Below are 19,783 nucleotides of genomic sequence, written 5' to 3' on the forward strand. Positions count from 1 at the left end.
TTTCACCTTGAGGACGTTTTGGTCTCATGTGACTGACTTTTTTAGCTGTGTTCTCCGCCATCTTGAAATTTCTATGTAAAGAGATTTTCCTTTTTGACACCACCAGGTGGCAGTGTAAGTGTTCACGTTTGTGGAGAACAGGTTCCAGTTACACAGAATTAAGTATTATGGTGCACACAACAAAAATGTAATGTGCACGTATGTGGACACCAGGTCGTAGGAGGTTTAAGGAGAATTTCAAAGAACAATTACCTCCTTCTGAAACTAAAGATAGTGCTAAAATACCGTATACCTGCAACACAAACAGATATTACTGATATGAATATTAATAAAGATAATGTTACAATTATCTGCACTCTTCTATAAAGTTGAATGAACATTTACTAACCCAGAGTAGCGATTCTGTTCGGTGAGGGTCCATAAGTCCAATAATGCCGTTGGTCCAAGATAGGCCGGCGCCCGCCAGGAAAATGAACACCTCGGTTAAGTGGAAAACTCTGTAGCGCTTGTTGGAAAGGTCGTAACCTTTAAAACAAACAAATATAAGGACTACTTGCACATCGGCTGTGGAGTCTTTAGACTGAAATCCTTTGTGTGAAAGTACTTATACTCACGGGTGGCCGGCGTCAGGATTACGCATTCTCGGTGCAAGAGCCTACATAAAAAAAAAACTTTTTTTAAAAAGAACAATAATAATAAATAATGTAATGCATGATAATAACTGATAATGCAAAAACTATCACGGAGTCCCATATAATAGTGCAAAAAAGGATAAATCCGAGCTCAGGCTGGTGAGTCACTGTCACTAGGACAGGGTGGGACCCAGTGTTTGTGTATTGTGTTAGGGTTTTGATGTTAAATGGTGTTCGTCTGTATGTGTTTGGAGAATTGTTTTTTTTTTTTTAGGGGAAAAGTTGGGCGCGCCTGGAAGGTAAGTATAACATTACACTAGATACATCTTATATCAAAATATAATACAGTGGAGTCCGCTTATCTCGACCTCGGATACCTCGACAACCCTATTAAGTTGACGTTTTTGAAGTGGAACCGCCAAATTCTCCCTTTTTCTAAGCATTTTTTATCGGTTATGTCGCCGAACCCTAATATCTCGAGCGCAAGGGGGGAAAAATTTGCCATTTAACGTCGGTTATCTCGGTGCAACCGCAGAAGAAGTGGCGGAAAAATCAAGGCTTACAGCTGCTACAGGTGTTGTATTGTATACTGGTGAATCTCTGCTGTTAGTTAGTGCACATATGCCTTTTGTTGTTAAATGTTATGCGATGAACGGGAGGCGAAAGCCGCGATTGGCGGCGCGGAACGTGTGATGACCAGCAAAATCATAGAATGAACCGGGATCGGGGGAGAATCCGCGATGCGCTTTGGGAAGAAAAGCGCAGCCGTTGAGAGAGTGCCGGTGGAAAGGCACGTACCGGGATACGCATGCACGATAACAACGACCGCCGTGAACCAACATATACCAACAATAACGGACAGTGAGAGTGTGGAAGTTTAAAAAGGAGCTGGTGATGATGCTAAATGAGCACCATATGTGTGCGATTGAAGCGGCGCTTCAGAGAAAGCGGACGAGAAAGCACCTGCTACGCCGAAGGGGGCGTGGCAGGTGGATTCCTGACAGATAAACATGTACTGTATGTATTTTAATAGCATGCCTTCATCAAACAAATCGCGGCAACGCTGTTGTGTAAAAAAACCCTTCAAAAACACGTGTTCTCATTTATTAACGCACATCATGTACATAAAGAAATGTCAAGCACGTTAATATATTGCCGCCATTTTGATTTTCGTTTATCTCGATCATCGGTTACCTCGATGCTTTTTGGCGACCCCCTAGGACATTGACATAACCGGGTTCCACTGTATAATATAAATAAATGAATATGTGGATAAAATAAAACCATTATAAAACATTATAGCGTGTGACAGACTGCTGTGTGAAGAAACTAGACTGTTTTTGTGTAGAAACAGAGGCAAGAAGTTACCCAAACAGAGCAGAACGGAGGCACTGATCACAGTGGTAAGGAAGCAGCGAGACTAACAAGAATCAGGTAAAGCTGAGATGTCTGTGAATAAAGTGTGCTTTGGGTTGAGTCTGGTCTGACTGTCATGTTCTTAAAATAACTTTATAGGGAAACTTTATATGAAAATCGAGCACTTGATTAAAGAGAAAGTAAAGCTGATATAATGCATAAAGAGGAACATCTTGTCGATGACATAGTATCAAAGTATAAGCCTTTTAAAAAGGACATTAAAAAAATACATGAAGAAATGGCATAACAGGACAAGTGGGAAGTTGCAATGGCCAAAAGAAGGCACATTTAATGTTTTATTGTGTGCACTGATGAAAAGAAATTAGATGAGTGGGAGGAGCACAAAATAGCAAGGAAGGGACAAAGTAAATTAGAGTGAAAAAAAACAATGGGGTGGTTTGAAACAGAGGGGATAATGAGAGAGACAGAAGAGCGGATTAAAGAATGGGAAAATAGTTAAAGGAAGGGGGGAGCAGAATGTAGAAAAGTAGAAAGAGAAGGGAACAGCGCCACTCTCAGGGCTGCATGATGGGCACAGTTGTTTACCGCCTTACAATGATGCATGTCTTCCAAAGCCAGCAGGAACTTATTCACAGATGGAACTGAAAAGTCATGGATGGACTACTGGAGACATAAAAGTGCATGGAGTTCTGAGCGGATGCTACAAGCTTGAAGAAAATGAGAAAAGAGCAGCACTGGCAACTGCGCACAGGGAGCTCTGCCCAGAGCCGTTATTCCGAGTGGAACAGACAGAAAATTTCTCTCAGAGCCAAAAAACTGTGGACGAGGCTAAGAAAAAAGTTGAACAATATTATGTCGAGTACATCAAGAGCAGCACTCCCTTTGGGCTAAGAGGAAGTGAACACAGCAAAGCAGAGATTCAGAAGGAGAGAGAGGTAGATGGGATGAAATTATTCAATGACGAGCCGGAACAAGAACCCAGAGAACGAACAGCACCCCCAAGAGTGCCAAGATCAAACTCATGCCTGGAGGTAAAGGAGGAGCTAAGAGCTACATCATGTTCGGTGAAAAGTGACAAAGTCTCCAGAGAAGCGGAAGTAATTAGTAAACTAGTGAGGATGGAAGGAGAAGTAATAATAACCCCACTGGACCAAGAAAAAGACCTGGAGAAGATAGCGGAAACTGTGGCGGAGCTCAAGAAAGAGGAAAAGGGGATAGAAGAACTTGCTCGAAAAAGCCAAGAACAAGTGGCCGCTAATTATGGGCTGGTGCAAGAAGGAAGTAAATTACTGAACACCAGCCTAAAGCAAAAAACATATGAGTGGACTAACTAGGCTCAAGCAGGGAAGCAAAAGGAAAAGAACCCCAATGAAACAATTACAGAAATGACACCCATGGTCCTAACACCACCCGACCCAAAAGAAGGACGTACATTAAGAGATAGAACTCTGATAAAGCCTCTGACGCGTTACAGCCATTCCGAAAAACCTGAAAAAAGGTACACAAGAAAGTTGAAGAGAATTAAACAGAGCCCACACTCAAACACAGAAGGGAACGACAGGCCAAGTGACAACAGTGATGATGATATTAAGTGAACGAAGGAAAAGTTGTATATGGCAAGGGTCAAGAGATATATTAAAGTGATTCTGGCCCAAACCATAGGAAGGGCAAAAACAGTGGAAATCTTTAAAGAAGTGAAAGTCGAATATGACGCAGAAGATTCCAGACATGATCATTTTCCATTCGGCCCATTCCAAAATGACATCTGGGGTACCCAGAGAAAACAATACCCCACAAAGCTGGACCCAGAAAGACTGGAAACTATGCGATTGGGAGAAGAGGAAAATCTAGCTACGTTTATCCAAACCTTCCAAGATGCTTCGAGAGAGGAGACCCTTGGGACGATTCTGACACCAGCAAAGGATTGTTTCGAGTGGTGTTGAAAAAGACACTTCCTTCTGAAGTACAGGGATTCTTGGAGGGAGTAATAGGCATAAGCATATTGCCTTGGAAAACTTACCAAGCTCACGTGATCCATTTCATAAACCAACACGGCAAGAAAAAGAAAGAGAACAAACAGACGAGTGAGCCTTATTTGACAGAGTTGCAGAAGGCCCAACTGAGTGAGATCGTCTGACACAAACAAGAAGAGAAACATCGCAGTAAAAGCAAGCTGAACTAATGGTTCCAACAGCTATGTCTAAATCAGGGGACCAAATGCAAGAAGCACAGGCCCCAGTGCAAGCAGGGGCACATTGGACGCAACTAATGACGCAACCGCGTGGATCAGTGGCTCAACAAGCAACCTTGCCAATGATCCAACCGGCAGCCCCAGTATATGTGTTTGCCAGCGGACTGCAATGGCCCCAGCACAACCAAAATGCTAGATCTTTCACCGAGGAAAGAGGAAGAGGAGGAAAGCTCAAAACTGATATAAAGTGGACAGTGCAGTGCCCCATGTCTCCCTGATAGTTGCGAAAAATTTCAAGTGGGAAGATGTAGGTTCTATGATGGAGGAAGCACAGGGGGTTAGGGAAGTGGGTGCCAACACACAATGCTTACATACACCTATCACCCGATAAATGTTTTCTGCGAATTTCACAGGTATCAGTAGATCAGACGGTAGCTATACACACAGAGATAGAAATAGGAGAAGGGGAAGTGAAACAGTTAGCATTGACCGGGATTAAGATAGATGAGCAGACAGAGGAATTACTGAAAACAGTGCCAGAAGGTTTGTGGACAAGACACTCAACTGATGTAGGATTAGTGAAATCGGCAGGACTAGTGAAAATACAGGTTAAGCCAGGTGCTTAACTACCATACCAGAAGCAGTATCCACTGTCAGTACATTCTAGGGAGGGGATAAGACCAACTATTAAATGCATGATAGAGGCAGGGGTATTAATACAGACAAAAAGCAATTGCAACACCTCAATTTTTTTCTGTTAGGAAGCCCAACTCAGACAAATAGAGATTAGTTCATGATCTAAGGCCAATAAATTAATTGGTCATAGCAGACTTACCTACTGTTCCAGATCCACACACCCTGTGGTCAAATATTCCTGAGGAAACAAAGTGGTATACTGTCATTGACTTGTGCTCTGCATTCTTTAGCTTTCCTCTCCACCCTGACTCACAGCCAATATTTGCATTCACCTATGAAGGGCAGCAGTATACCTATACTAGGCTACCACAGGGCTATTGTGAAAATCCATCCATCTTTAATCAAGTGTTGGCAAAAGATTTGGCTTCATTAGATGTGACTAGCACAGTCCTCCAATATACAGATGATCTACTGATTTGTAGTCTGACAAAAGAACAATGTCAACAAGATTCACTAAGCATACTTAATATGCTAGCCAAAAATGGTCACAAGGTAAATAAAGAGAAATTATAATTCTGTCAAGCAACAGTTAAATATCTGGGGAGAGTACTGGAGGGAAATACAAAGAAAATTTCCCCTGTACATGTGGAGGCTATTCAAAAGGCCCCACAACCACAAACAGTTTGTCAAATGCTATCTTTTCTTTTCTATGGATGGCAGGGTTTAGTAGGCTTTGGATCTGTGATTTTGCTCAGCAGGTTCAACCGCTGAGGGATATGATAAAGGCAGTGGACCAAACTAAACCCAAGGCTTCACTTAAATGGACATCAGAAGCGTTAGCAAGGTGCCACGTTTAATACCCATGACAGAAATTCGCATGTGAACCTTACAGCCAGTTGCGACCATCAGCTCACCCATCACTTTATCTCTACCCTGTGAGAAAGCCATCCCCTTGTAAGAGTGCCCAAAGATCGGCAATTTCCCTTTTGTCTTTGTGCCAACAGAAGTAATTTTCTTGGCACCATTTATGAGCAATGCAAGTCCACTCATCTAGCATCAGATATTAGGTTTGACACACCACTAGCGTGCCGTTAATACTAGCGACATCGTGGCATCTATTTTAACAATTAACAATGGCACCAACCCCTTAGCAGACATCTTTTGGTATTGCGGAGGAGATGGCACTAGGCAGACTCTCCCTCCCGACTGGACGGGTTGTTGTGCCCCGGTCTTGCTGGAAGGAAAAATTTGCATAATTGAACCAGTACAAGCTCCGCCTCGCGTTCATAAGCACAAGCGTTATGCCCTTTGGCATAAATATATATCGGAGGATAGTTCAAACGTCAGCTCGCCCTCTCACTGGGAAAAAGACCCTACTATCAAAATAGACTGGCGAGGGGCACCTATAGGCGTTCCCAATGAACACTTGCCCATAGATTCCTCAGGGACAACTGCACTAACTGCCTTGCTCCCCTGGGCCCAAACTACAACTATAATTGCAGTCCAGAATAGATTTAGATTGGATTTCATATTGGCCCCACATGATGGTGTCTGTAAACTTATCGGTGTTGAATGTTGCACGATTATTCCGCTGCATACTGGCGTTCAGGGAGCCTTAAATAACGCCTTAGATCAAATGACAAAACTTTAAGAAGAACACATTCACCACACTAGCATTGCCCAAACTGGATGGTGGACATGGTTTTCTCCGCCAATTGGACCTCCTCATTAACGCGTCTGGGACCCACCATAGGCGTTGCTTTACTTTGCACTTTCCTCCTTCTCTGCTGCTGTTTTCCAATCCTCCGTAATATTGTCAACTCCATGATTACCCGGTCCATAGGAAAATATATATGGTACTAATCCCCAGACATGCTAGAAACCCCTCACAGTCCCCCGACTCATTTCATGTCCCTGACCAAGATGACTCTACTGAATATGAGAATTTGCACCCCCAACCTGAACCCCACAATCGTACATCCTCTCTGTAGATTCGTGTCTCTCCTCCCTCTGTCGCTTTTCTGATTAGCTCTCCACCCTTCTGATTTTCCTATTCAGAACTATGGTGTTTCTATTTTTAAAGTTATCTGTGCAGGTATGCAGTATAGACCTGTCCGATACTCCTAGGCCATTCCACCGATGGGCGAAAGGCTGTTCACTTGCAGCGTGTGCCCGCGTCAACCTTCGAGGCTTTGCTGATGTGTTCAACTTCCACCACTTCCTCTGTCCAGTCTGCTATGCTGTTCTGCGCAAGTATCCGTCCATGGATGAAGCGCCCCTGATCAGTAGATATCCCGCAGACCCAGTCCGCTGCGAGCTTCATTCCTGGACGACCCACATACCGTCCTCGCTCGGTCTTACGTGAAAACAAGGACTATACTGTCTATTCATCTCGAAAACATGGCACAGACTTTATTATTTGCCCAAATGTATGGAATCTGTCTCATGCCAATCAATTCGTAGCTTCAGTTTGGCTTCCCTGGGTGACTAAAACACGTTTGTAGATTGTTATGCCACCTCTGTCAAGACGCGTTGCGTGGTCGCGCAAACTTACGCGGATCGGGTGGGAATTTTTCCTCACGTTGAGGTTTTTTCGCCCACCCCTGTGACATATGTAGACAAAGTTCCTTTTTCAATGATTATTACATAGGTTCACTATTACAAGGTAGCGGACAATAGTTATCGGCCTATCCGAGAACAGGAACCCCCTTTTAATACTCTTTATGTTTAGTTTTGGCAGCTTCTAGCTAACTTGCTCTCTTTACACATATACAGTGGTACCTCTACATACGAGTTTAATTTGTTCCGTAACCTTGCTCGTATGTCAAATTGCTCGTATTTCAAAGCAAATTTCCCCATTGAAATTAATTGAAATGCCATTAATCCGTTTCAGCCCCCACAATGCCACCCCAGTTGTTTTTGTTACGTGTTTTTGAATAAGAAAAATGTATTTATGAATGACAAATATTGTATAAAAACATAAAAGAGAATGTAAAGATATAATAAGGTTTTATTCAGTGTATTTTCCTTGGAGATGAGACAACTTGAGCTAACGAAAACGCTGGTGGTGGTGGTGTGTGTGTGTGAGTTTGCGGAGGGGTGGGGGTTAGAGGCGATAAGCGGAGGCAGAGGGAAAACTTGTTTTTTACTAATCACTCCTGCACACTACGTATCCCTAAACTTTAAATTTTTTACTTTTTCTTCTTTGTTTATTGTTACTTATCCGCTTGAACTTTTCCCGGCGGCAGCGTAACAACTCATTAGTTCATGCTCGTGGAATGATGAGATGGACAACATTAGCCGATGCATACCACTTTACTTGTTTTTATGAAGATAGATTTGCAGGGTTACAGTATAATATAACTCCCAGGTGGATAAACTTGGATTAACCAACCGCACTGCAGAACACAAATCATATAAATCGCACACAGGAAAAACATCCAGCCCGCACACTTCTTTCCCGCACTACACTACCCATAATGCATTTTACTCTGGACTTCAATACCCAGAGATAGTAGCCTTAAAGAAACAGCTCTTATTTTCCCTCTAATGCAACACTATCTTAATTTTCGTCGCAATCTTCGCTTTCTGGCTTTGATTCGGCATCTTGCAGCGGCGTCTCGAGCTCGTATCTCAAGTTTTTGCTCGCGTATTAAAGCAAAAAATCGACCGAGTGACTGCTCATATCTCAAAAAACTCGTATGTTAGGGCACTCGTATGTCGAGGTACCACTGTATACACATATACATATCTATCTTACTTTACCCTGACATCACCCTGCGAGGCCACATTTATATTCCCTGATATCCTTACTAACGCCACATTTTTGTCACTGCACAGGCATCACAGGCTTCATATACTCCCTTGTTATTCCTCGCCTGCTCCCTCAATAGAGTATTTCCTCTGAAATAGAGTGGGTAAATAGCTTCAAATAGCACATGCTGAAATTGGGGGAATGTAGGAACGTAAGATGGGTAATTGCAATAACAGTGACATTTTTGTTGCTGATTTGAATCTGCAAAAAGGGGGGGAATTTAGGATTAAAAGTAGCTTATTTATGCTTAAGTAAACATAACCCATAGGAAAGTCTATGGCATGCCAGCGGATACACTGGGATGAGTAGAGCAAAGGTAGAGTTTATTGCGGGTTTGTCGCAATAACCTCTACCCAACAAATGCCAAAATCAATCTAAAAGCTTTGCTTTAATTTCACAACATATTGCATTGCAAGCAAACACAAAATACAGGACACTTTTAGGGGTTGAAAATGCTGTAGTTCTGAATAATAAAACACCAAAAAAAATTTTTTTTTAATTCACTTTGCAGTTAAGTTGTAGAGAGCACATACTTTCTTGGAACTGTCGCTCCACATCTTTCCTGAGATTCCTCTCTCGAGCAAGGGCCTCCATACTGCCCCAAACGTCCAGAGCCCTACAACCACAAAACAACCAAGAAGAAATTAATCACTACACAATGCAGAGAAAGAAATATGAATAAGAAGTTATAAAGTAAATACTTGGCCTCCACGTCTGAACGTAAAAAGACTGTGAATGCCTCCGTGTCATCATGATGACTCTGTCTACGAATCTTCCTCAGTTGCTTTAGGTCACTAAAATACGCAAATATAAAACATACACACGTAGAGTCATCAGGACAACCAGCATGTAACCATAGAATGGATAATACAAATAAGCATATATTATTAGCATCTTTACAAATTAAACAAGGCTGAGATGAAGGATGTTGTTTCAAATGTAGCCAGGCAAGTGCCTACCAGTAGGGGTGTGGTTGGCTAATTATTCCAAGACTTTTTAAGCAGGCACCGGGCAAAAGGCCTCGAAATGTGGGCTTTGATTTAAAAGCACATGGGATATAGTGCTGCTTTGTTTGGTTGTGTTTGAATTTGCCCCAGAGGAGGTAGGGCAAGTTTGTTTAATTATTTTATTTAAAGGGATTTATTTTGATTGTATGGGAAAATTGTTTTTGTTTATTTAGATGCAGATAAATTGAGTAATGCTGTCTGTGTATTTTGACAGCTGCTGGTGTAGGTAAATATATGGGCTTTGTCTTATTTTTGTTTTTAAAAGATGGCATGAAATGTTTTATTTGTATTTTTTTTGGAAATGTGTTTTGATTCAGATCTGGATAAATGCTTGAACATCAACTGATCGTTATATCGGCTATCTGCCAATGAAGGTAAATTATTTAATATTTTAATTAAATAAGTGAGTATGCAGTTGGTAACCATGGTTTTAAATGTTTAGTGTTCTTTTTTTTTTGTGTAATGTTTTACATGTGGATGAAGGCTGAAATACTGATTGGTTGCCATTTTTGGTAGCTAATGAAGGTAAATGTGGTTAAGTTAATTAAATGAAATGGGGCAGTTGGTAATTGTGTTTAAGAAAATGTTAAGTGTCTGACTAAAGCATATGATGTATTAATTTTTGTTTTTCTGTTTTGGATTTAAGTCAATTGCTGTTTCTCCTGTGTTGTTTTGAGTGTGCTGCATGGTGGAAGCACATGTATCGTGTGAATTGTTTGTGTACGAGTCCGGTTTGCCGGGGCTTTGGTTTTTTTTTTTTTTGTATTTATTTTTATTTTTAAATGATGACATCTTCCCAGCCTTATGTCGCCAGCTTATTTCTGTGTGTGCATCCCTCTGTGTATAGGATTTAAGTTTGCTGGGGTTTTTTTTTGTTTGTTTTTTTTGTTTTTTTTTTTGTTGTTCTTTTGAGTTGTTTTTATTTGAATAGTGGTTATTTCTTTTCAGTGTTTAATGCAAGAGGGATGTCCCCCTATGCTTTAGGTTTGCCACACGCAACGAAATCAGCTATTATAGTGAGAGATTTGAGCTGGCTGTTAACCTCTTTGAGAGCTGGGACCAATTTTGGATGAGTTACTTGTATAAATTATTTAGTTTGTGTTTGTATATTATTTGCTGTCCTATTTTTGTAATAAATTTTTGTACCTTGAGTGATTTGAAGGGTTTCGTTTTTGGGCCTGTGCTCTAAACAAGTTTTTCACATGGTGTTACACAAAGTAAAGCGAGATTCTTCTCTGATGTCTGTAGCGAGGCGGACGTATGAGCTCATTTACCTGGGTTTGAGGCAGAACTCATTCATTGCCCTCACAGCAGTGATGAAATTGTTCTGAGTGTATTTGGTACCATATTCCCGCTTCTTTAGCACTGCCCCCACTGAACAGAATTATATGCTGCAATCCACAGTAATAAAATTTAAATTACAGTAGCCACAATTTCTGCTTTACCTTTTACTTGAATGCTTTCTGCATTTGGCAGGTTCAGAGGTTTGGATCCTGCAAAAAAAAATTATTCAAGAAAGTGCATGAAGAATGAATTTTATTGCTTCATGTTAGAAATGTAAACTAACAGATATTACAGTTACCAGTCGGCTCTTTGGGGGACTGAGCACTGAGCACTTCATCAGTCTTTGGTCCGTCTTTACTGCTGCCAGCAGTAGAAAAGTACTGAACCTGTGCCCAGGCTATAGAAGCTCCTCTAGGGTCTGGAAAGCGAAACCGCAAGCTGCGGCCTTTACATCTGCTTTGCCAGCCTGCATATAAACAGCACTAAATGTCACACAATCAAACCTGAACTGAATTTTCCAAAAGTTATCCCACTTTTTTTTTTTTTTTTCTTCCCTCGAATAGCAATCATGCAAAAGTATCCTTTGCAAATAAAGTTTGAATAACGATGTTCCATTCCACCTATGTCTGGAGATTTCTGGAATACTCTGTAGTTTATTGTAGTGTGTAGTTTGAGTGATACAGAATCCGAGTGGTTTACCATAACATTGCCATGATACTCGGGGAGGAAGTTGAGACAGGTGAGCTCGCTGTTGCAGGTAAATCCTGCACAAAGTCTGCCGTGGCCAAGGTGCCAGGCAGCGGAACATCCTCTCTGTGACAAGTCTGGAAGAACACTGCTGGAACTTGCCGGAAATTTACAAAAGCGCAAAGATGCAATGCATCATGACTTCTTGCAAAAAGGGCAGCAGCAGTCAAAATGTTGCAATGACTACACACATTTAAAAAACTATTACTGTATATTCAGAGTATACAGTAGGTTTACTGGTCTGCACTACCTTGTGTTGTGTGTATTGTCCCATACTGTCCTGTGTTGTTTGTACTATTTGCACTCGATGCACTTTATGTAGCTTTATGTTGTGTTATGTTGTTTAGTGTAGCACCAGGGTTCTGGAGGAACGTCTCATTTTTACTGTGTAGCAATGTGTATAATAGAGATGACAATAAAAGCCTTTTGACTTCACTTGAAACCCTGATAATGTAAACATGATAGAAAAGTATATTATTCTCTATTATTTAATAACACTCATTTATATGCCCCAAAAATCAAAGGTTTTATACAAGACAGATTTAGCATGTTTTAAGCATGCAGAAAAACAATTTATTCCAAGATACCGAACCCTAGATATTCCTGTTTATTTTGACAACAGCTAAATTACTACAATGCACTGCAAACATATTCAATGAATTAACTTCAGCCATTTCATTTATGCTGATGAAAGAATCAGCCCTTTGAAAAAGTAATTAATAAAACAGAACCCAAGATATTTGTACCATATGATCTGCCTCTAGTGGTGAAGCGTGGAAATACAACTGAATAGGAATCCTTTCTTACACTGCCCCCAAATATGCACAGCATATTTGCTCCTAAATCTTAGTTAAAAGTCTGTCGGTTTGATCTTGGTGTCTTCCTCATCTGCTATCTCTGGTAGAATAATGAGACGGGTAAGTGGCCGTGTGTATAATCAATCTTTAACGTTGACCTCTGCAGACTTGTCCATCTGCTCCAGGAAATGTCCTTAACACTCTCCCGATCAATCAAAGGGCTCGTGGTAACTGGGGATCAACAATCATAACAACAGGCTCAACTGCAAGGGTTTTAGTCTCTGCATGCCGTTTGTGTCGTAGTTGGAGATTGGGTAAGTCAGGGGTGTCAAACTCAAGTGCACAGGGGGCCAAAATTCAAAGCACACTTTAGGTTAAACATTTATTGAACTCAGTAAAACTAAATGTTTTTTTAATATAAATACAAATAGACAAGAATATTATTCCAGAATAAATCAACTTAAACTTAATATATTTTGCTCTCCATAAAAATATCCTGTCAAAATGGTAAAAAATAAGAAATATGAACATGCTGCAAAAAACCCTGAAAAAATCAATATAAATTGTTCTTTTAGGTAAACGTTAAAATAACAATATATCAAAACTGTCAGATTTCTTTGCTCTTATGCCATTAAAAAAATAATCTTAACCTTTAAATAACTTAATATTTTGCTCTTCATAAAAATATCTCCTGTCAAACACCAGAAGTCTCACAGCTTTATCATGCAGCTCTTCAGAAACTCTCCCTGGGGAAATACCCGGCTAAATCCCATCGGTTTTGAACGGCTCTGTTTTCAGAATCCACTTTTCTCTTCGCCACTGTGAGGCGCTGTTTCACAATAACTTTACAATAGGGTTAAATACATCAACAGACGCTCGACTTGATTGACGCTGGAATGCTCCCAGGTCGCCTAGCGTTCGGTAAGGCAGCTGAAGCGCTGCATTATGGGATCTGTAGTTTGTGTTTTCAGCGCTTCATATCGCCGAGACATTAATAACAATAATAATAGGTCTTTATAAAATCATCTCACGGGCCAGATATAATTGTACATCGGGCCAGATGTGGCCCGCGGGCCTTGAGTTTGACACACGTGGGGTAAGTAGTGTCTCACAAAGCTTGACCAAAAATGAATAGTGAGAACTTGACTTTGTCTCCATCTACGTTGTCCTATGGATTCATCGGCAGGGTATATCACTTGAGATAAAGAACTGTCTGGCCGCCCCATGAGCAGGAGATTTGGGGTAATTGGTTCTAAATCTGCTACATTGGAGGAGACATAACCTAGAGCACGTGTTAAACTCAAGGCCCCCGGGCCACATCTGGCCCGATGTACAATTATATCTGGCCCGTGAGATGATTTTATAAAGACCTATTATTGTTGTTATTAATGTCACGGCGGTATGAAGCGCTGATATTCACAAACTACAGATCCCATAATGCAGCGCTTCAGCTGCCTTACCGAACGCTAGGCGACCTAGGAACATTCCAGCGTCAATCAAGTCGAGATTCTGTTGATGTATTTAACCCTATTGTAAAGTTATTGTGAAACAGCGCCTCACAGTGGCGAAAAGAAAAGTGGATTCTGAAAACAGCCTTTCAAAACCGATGGGATTCAGAGTAGATGTTTACTGACACTGCCGGTAAACACGTGTCTTATTTGTGAAGCGAATGTGGCTGTAATTAAGGAATTGAATCTAAGACGGAACTACGAGACAAAACATCAGGAGAAGCTGAAAAACCTGAATGCAGAGCAGAAGATACAGAAAGTAGAAGAGTTAAAGAAGTATCTGACATTTCAGCAGATGTTTTTCACCAGAGCAAAATCACCAAGCAAAGCTGGTGTGAAAACAGAGGAGAAATCAGAGTCTCATCAGCCGCTTATTTACCCAGGGAGAGTTTCTGAAGAGCTGCATGATGAAGCTGTGAGACGTCTGGTGTTTGACAGGTGATATTTTTATGAAGAGCAAAATATTTTAAGTTATTAAGTTTAAGATTATTATTTTTTTAATGGCATAAGAGCAAAGAAATCATATATTGTTATTTTAACGTTTACTTAAAAGCACAATTTATATAGTTTTTTCAGGTTTTTTTGCAGCATGTTCATATTTCCTATTTTTTTATAATTTTGACAGGATATTTTTATGGAGAGCAAAATATTTTAAGTTTAAATTGATTTATTCTGGAATAATATTCTTGTCTGCTTTTATTCATATTAATGTTAAAAAACATTTAGGTTTAGTGAGTTCAATAAATGTTTATCCTTTTTGGCCCGCGGCCTAATGTGTGCTTTGAATTTTGGCCCCCTGTGCAATTAAGTTTGACACCCCTGACTTACCCAATCTCCTTCAGGTTGCATCTCCTACATAGAACATAATCCACCTGTGTGCACCTTCCTCCACTCTTTTAGGTCACAGCATGATCCTCCTTCTTCTTAAAATACGTGTTCACCTCTGCCATTTCCATCCTTTTAGCAAAATCTACCACCATCTGCCCTTCCACATTCCTCTCCTTTAGGCCATACCTACCTATAACCTCCTCATCACCTCTGTTCCCTTCACCTACATGCCCATTAAAGTCTGCCCCAATCACCAATCGTTCATTTCTAGGTACACCATCTACCACTTCATCTAATTCACTCCAGAATCTTTCCTTCTCCTCCATCTCACAGCCGACTTGTGGAGCATAGGCACTGATGACATTTATCATCATCCCTTCAACTTCCAGTTTCACGTTCATCACCCTATCAGAAACTCTCTTCACTTCCACTACACTCTTACTGTACTCTTCCCTCAGAATCACCCCTACACCATTTCTCTTTCCATCCACACCATGATAGAATAGTTTAAACACCTCCAATGTTTCTGGCCTTACTCCCTTTCCACTTGGTCTCCTGAACACACAACATATCTACCTTTCTCCTCTCCATCATATCAGCTACCTCTCTCCCTTTACCTGTCAAGTACCAACCCGAACTTCCACCCTCCTGCACTTCTCCTTTCCCTGTCGCCTCTGTAGACGTCTTCCTCCTCTCCTTCTCCTCCTTCTGCCAACAGTAACCCAATTTTCACCGGTACCCTGTTGGCTAACGATACCTGTGGCGGTCGTTGGTAACCCGGGCCTCGACCAATCCGGTATGAAATTCTTAATCGTGACCCGCATATTTGATTTGGCACATGTTTTTACGTTGGATGACCTTCCTAACGCAACCCTTCCCATTTATCCGGGCTTGGGACCGGCACTAAGAGTGCACTGGCTTGTGCCTCCCTAATGGCTGGGTTCTTATGTTAGGGCTAATATTAATAAATAACTCAAATGTGTTATGATATAGTTGTTACCTAATGTTTTATGTTTATTTTTTATGTATTAAGCAAATGAAGAGACTTTAGAGAAATACTTGGACAAGGTGCTCCAGTACAATGGAGAAAAAATGAGGTCAGCCCTGCGATCCCTTCTGGAAAACACACTCAAGGAATTCCTGAAAAGAAAAAAGGTAGACTTTATCTTAAACTGCGCTCAAATACTACTCCGTTATTTTGTGACTCTCCTTTATATGCATTTTTTCTCCTTTTTATTTGAATGGTGTGGGTGTAGTCCAGTGAGACGTTCCAGTCGGCCATGTCGGTGATCCTGAGCTGTGTGAACAGTATTGTGATCGGCAGTAGCAATGCAGCATTTCGCTCTGCTTGTCTAAAGAGCATGAAGGTATTACACGTGACCATCCCTTTAGACTGGGCGTGGTCAGTTTCATTATGTACACTATATTGTGAAAAGTTTGCAGACACCTAGTCATAAGTATGGTATGTGCTTTGTTGCTGATTTGCTCTTATAATTCCGTCCACTCTTATGGGAAGATGTTCCACTGGACTTTGGAGAGTGCCTGTGGACTTTTGTGTTCATCAGCCACAAGGGTGTTAGTAAAGCCAGGTACTGATGTAGGGTGAGGAGGCCTGGGGTGCAGTCAGTGAGATCAGAGCTCTATAGCAGTCCAATCAAGACCTTCCTCTTCAAACCATGTAACCCTTATTACATGGTCATCGCCATGCTGAGTGTCATGTGCTTCCAAGTTCTAATGAATGTAAAATTTTATTATCCCGCCTCCAAAGATATAATATACAATTGTTTTCCTCCAGTTTTTTGACAGCCATTTCGGAGAAAAAGCACATATGGCAGGAAAGGCCAAGTGTTCCAGTACTTTTGTCCATATAGTGTGTTATTTTTCTATATTCATTGTGCTGTGTAGTTAATAAATCCTTTGTGTATGTGTATTTTTTAGGTACAGAACACCCATGAACTGGCTAAATCCATGCAGCAAACTCTTCAGAGAGTCATAAATGGGCGTTATACTTCCCGTTCAGGCTGCACAGCTCAGAAGGTTTTGCTATTTAATGTTAAATCTTTATAGATTACTTTTCAGGAGTTGGTTTTAAATTAATTGATTTATTTGTTTTGGGGTTTTTTCCAGACAGAAGAGGAAGCTGTTTCTGGACAGAATAATGCTGAGACTTGTGAAGAGGGTGAGCTACATCAATCCTTGCTTAAAGGATCATGTTCTGTCCAAAATAAATCACTATTACTACTACTAATACAACTATTACTACAAATATTATTACTACAATTATTACTTTTACAACTAAAACAACTATTACTACTATTAATACAAATACTACTACCACTACTACTATTACAACTATTATTACTAAAAATACAATTATTAATACTACTTCTGTTACTTCTATTACTACTACTAATAATAATAATAACAATAGAAATGGACTTTGGGATTTGATTGAAAAAATGCATATGGTTTGGTTTGTAGATTTTATGACCCTATTTATGGGTATTTTAACTGCATAGGTAGTTTCTGCCTGGTTTGTTGAACTCAATGGGCATCTGATTCATTTGTGGGGTTTTTTTGTTTCCTTTTCTAGTAAAAGTTTGTTTTTGTCCCACAGTAGTGAATGTCGAGATTTTGCATGGACCAATTCACATTTATAACTCAGTAAATCAGGACATGGTTTACACGGCAAACTAGAATTAAGAGCATTTCTATTCTTTTGTTGAAAGGTTATTTAATGTAATTTAATTTATTTAAGGTAAACACTAATGTTTATTTCAAATATTTCACAGGGAATATTTTGTTACATAAATGTTTTGAGAGATAATTTGGTAATAGAGTGCTTCTAATTGCATGAATATAATAAGAAAGATGTTGTTTAATTTGACGTTTTAAACGAACGTGTGATTTTTTTTTTTTTTTAAAGTGACAAAACAGCAGTAGTGGCAGTTTTCTCACTTTAACCATCCTACATACATTATTTTAACTAAAGCTCATAAAATCTTCATAAATATATATTCTTTCAAGAATGTGGTGACTTTGCTTTATTACATATTGTATCCAACTGTTTATCAACTGTCCTCTTTCACCACTGCTTATTACTTTTATTTCAGGACTGCCTGGTAAGAGAGCTCACAGAGATAAAGAGCAGTCACCATTAATCTCTAAGAGACAGTGTCCAGACACCACTGCAGGAGATTCAAAAGCCTCTACGAGCGTATTGTGGGAGAATCTGTCAAGTCCGATGACGGCCATGTTTTGTGAAGGACCGGGTGAAGAAATGTGTTTAGAGGCAACTTCATCCGGCCTTCCATGTAATACTGAAAAGAAAAATAAGAAAAATAAGATGTAATGTAGAAATTAGGATTAGGATGTTTGGTTTATTTTTATAGAATTTTTGAACTTTTATTTTATAAGCATTGTATTGTGCACTGAAAATGTTCTGTATCAGCAAATCCATCTTTTGCTTTATGTTTAGGTTGAGAGGGAATGGCTTCAAGAGCTTGAAAATCTGACTGAGTGGGATTAAAGCAAGGAGTTCAGAAGAGCTACCAGCTGCATTTTATATTCATGTAATACACTGTTCAACATGTTTACTGTGTTCCTTTAGGATATAATAGTATAAAGAACATTAAAGAACATGGAATGAATTACTCAAGAATTAGCTGTAGATTCAGACTTTACCACAAGATGGCGCCAACACATCAGCGCCTACTGTATGTTTTGTATGGTGGCATGCCAGTGACTCTGAACTGTTTTTTCTTGTTTATTATTTTATGTTTACAATAAAAGATTATTAATAATAATATATCTTTGACTTTGGAAAATAAAAAAGTATTATTTGTCATTTAAATTGTGTAAAATAAAGTATTATTTCATGTGGTTTATGCAATGTTAAAGAAATATTATATATGAAAAAAAAGTTAATGGTGTTATTTGTATTATAGTAAAATAGCTTGAAGAGGATTGTTTGTATGATGAATAAGCTATGAAAATGAACATTGTAAATCAGGAAGCTTGTAAAAAAATTATAGAGCCAATAAGCGTTTAGATAAAATCCGATATACGATGCTAAATTGATTTGTATTATTTTATTATAGTTTTAAGGCCTTTTTGTTTGTTTTTACTTTACTGGTTTGGAAATGTTTTTACGCATGCGCAGCTGTTTACACTTCTCCCATCGGGCAGACGCTACCGTTGTCTCAGAGCCAGAACAAATAGACTGAAAAATAGCTTCGTTCCCGTGGCTGTTTCTGCACTGAACAGCTGATATGGGGTTAACAATCACCACTGCACTGTCACTTTTCTTCTGTATTTTGCACCACTTTAAAATCATGCATCTTTGCACCACCCAAAAATCATTACACTTCTGTATGTCCAGCCATATTTATTCTGTTTATTCTTTGTGTATATATATATATATATATATCAGAATCAGAATCAGGTTTATTGGCCAAGTGTGTTGACACACACAAGGAATTTGGTTCCAGCTGTTTGTTACTCTCAAAAGTACATACATAAATAAAAACCTATACATGACAAGACAGACACAACAAGACAAAAACAGACTATACAAGACAGTACAGACAATATGAGACAGTATAGACAGTGTGGGTAATAAATAGGGATACAGACCAGTAATGTACATAAAGTGTGGGAGTGCATGGTAGTGCAAATGACAGTATTGTGTGCCAGTATGACGAGAGAGGTTACTATAAAACTTTGTACAATATATAGAAGCAATAGTTTGTGCAACATATACAGATAATGTGATGACTGACAGATCTGTGCAGTACTCATAGATATGAGCATGGAATTTAATTATGGTCAGTTGTTAGTGAGGGTGATTGCTTGGGGAAAGAAACTGTTCCTGTGTCTGGCAGTCTTAGTGAACAAAGTTCTGTAGCGCCTGCCAGAAGGGAGGAGCTGAAAGATGTTGTGTCCAGGGTGTGAAGGGTCATT

General features: G+C 39.8%; 1 protein-coding gene across 15 annotated transcripts in view; it reads left to right on the forward strand.

The window, feature by feature from the left end:
• Positions 1–18,629, forward strand: part of zgc:195212 (DUF4554 domain-containing protein) — a 29,308-nt gene extending 10,679 nt beyond the window's left edge. Inside the window, exons 1-10 of one of the 15 annotated variants that reach the window (XM_046849839.1) lie at positions 8,076–9,752; positions 9,831–9,883; positions 9,975–10,031; positions 10,141–10,182; positions 15,855–15,976; positions 16,078–16,188; positions 16,760–16,858; positions 16,949–17,000; positions 17,935–18,169; positions 18,300–18,629. In XM_046849839.1, the coding sequence (XP_046705795.1) occupies positions 15,914–15,976; positions 16,078–16,188; positions 16,760–16,858; positions 16,949–17,000; positions 17,935–18,169; positions 18,300–18,336 (597 nt within the window). In that variant the 5' untranslated portion in view covers positions 8,076–9,752; positions 9,831–9,883; positions 9,975–10,031; positions 10,141–10,182; positions 15,855–15,913 and the 3' untranslated portion in view covers positions 18,337–18,629. Of the gene's footprint in view, positions 1–906; positions 932–1,980; positions 2,036–6,919; positions 7,870–8,075; positions 10,032–10,140; positions 10,183–14,242; positions 14,432–15,854; positions 15,977–16,077; positions 16,189–16,759; positions 16,859–16,948; positions 17,001–17,934; positions 18,170–18,299 lie in introns of those variants that run through there. The other 14 variants (XM_046849842.1, XM_046849838.1, XM_046849841.1 and 11 more) reach the window with 14 other exon arrangements.
• The last annotated feature ends 1,154 nt before the right edge of the window (positions 18,630–19,783 follow it).

Source organism: Silurus meridionalis, chromosome 5 (assembly GCF_014805685.1).
Source record: "Silurus meridionalis isolate SWU-2019-XX chromosome 5, ASM1480568v1, whole genome shotgun sequence".
NCBI lineage: Eukaryota > Metazoa > Chordata > Actinopteri > Siluriformes > Siluridae > Silurus > Silurus meridionalis.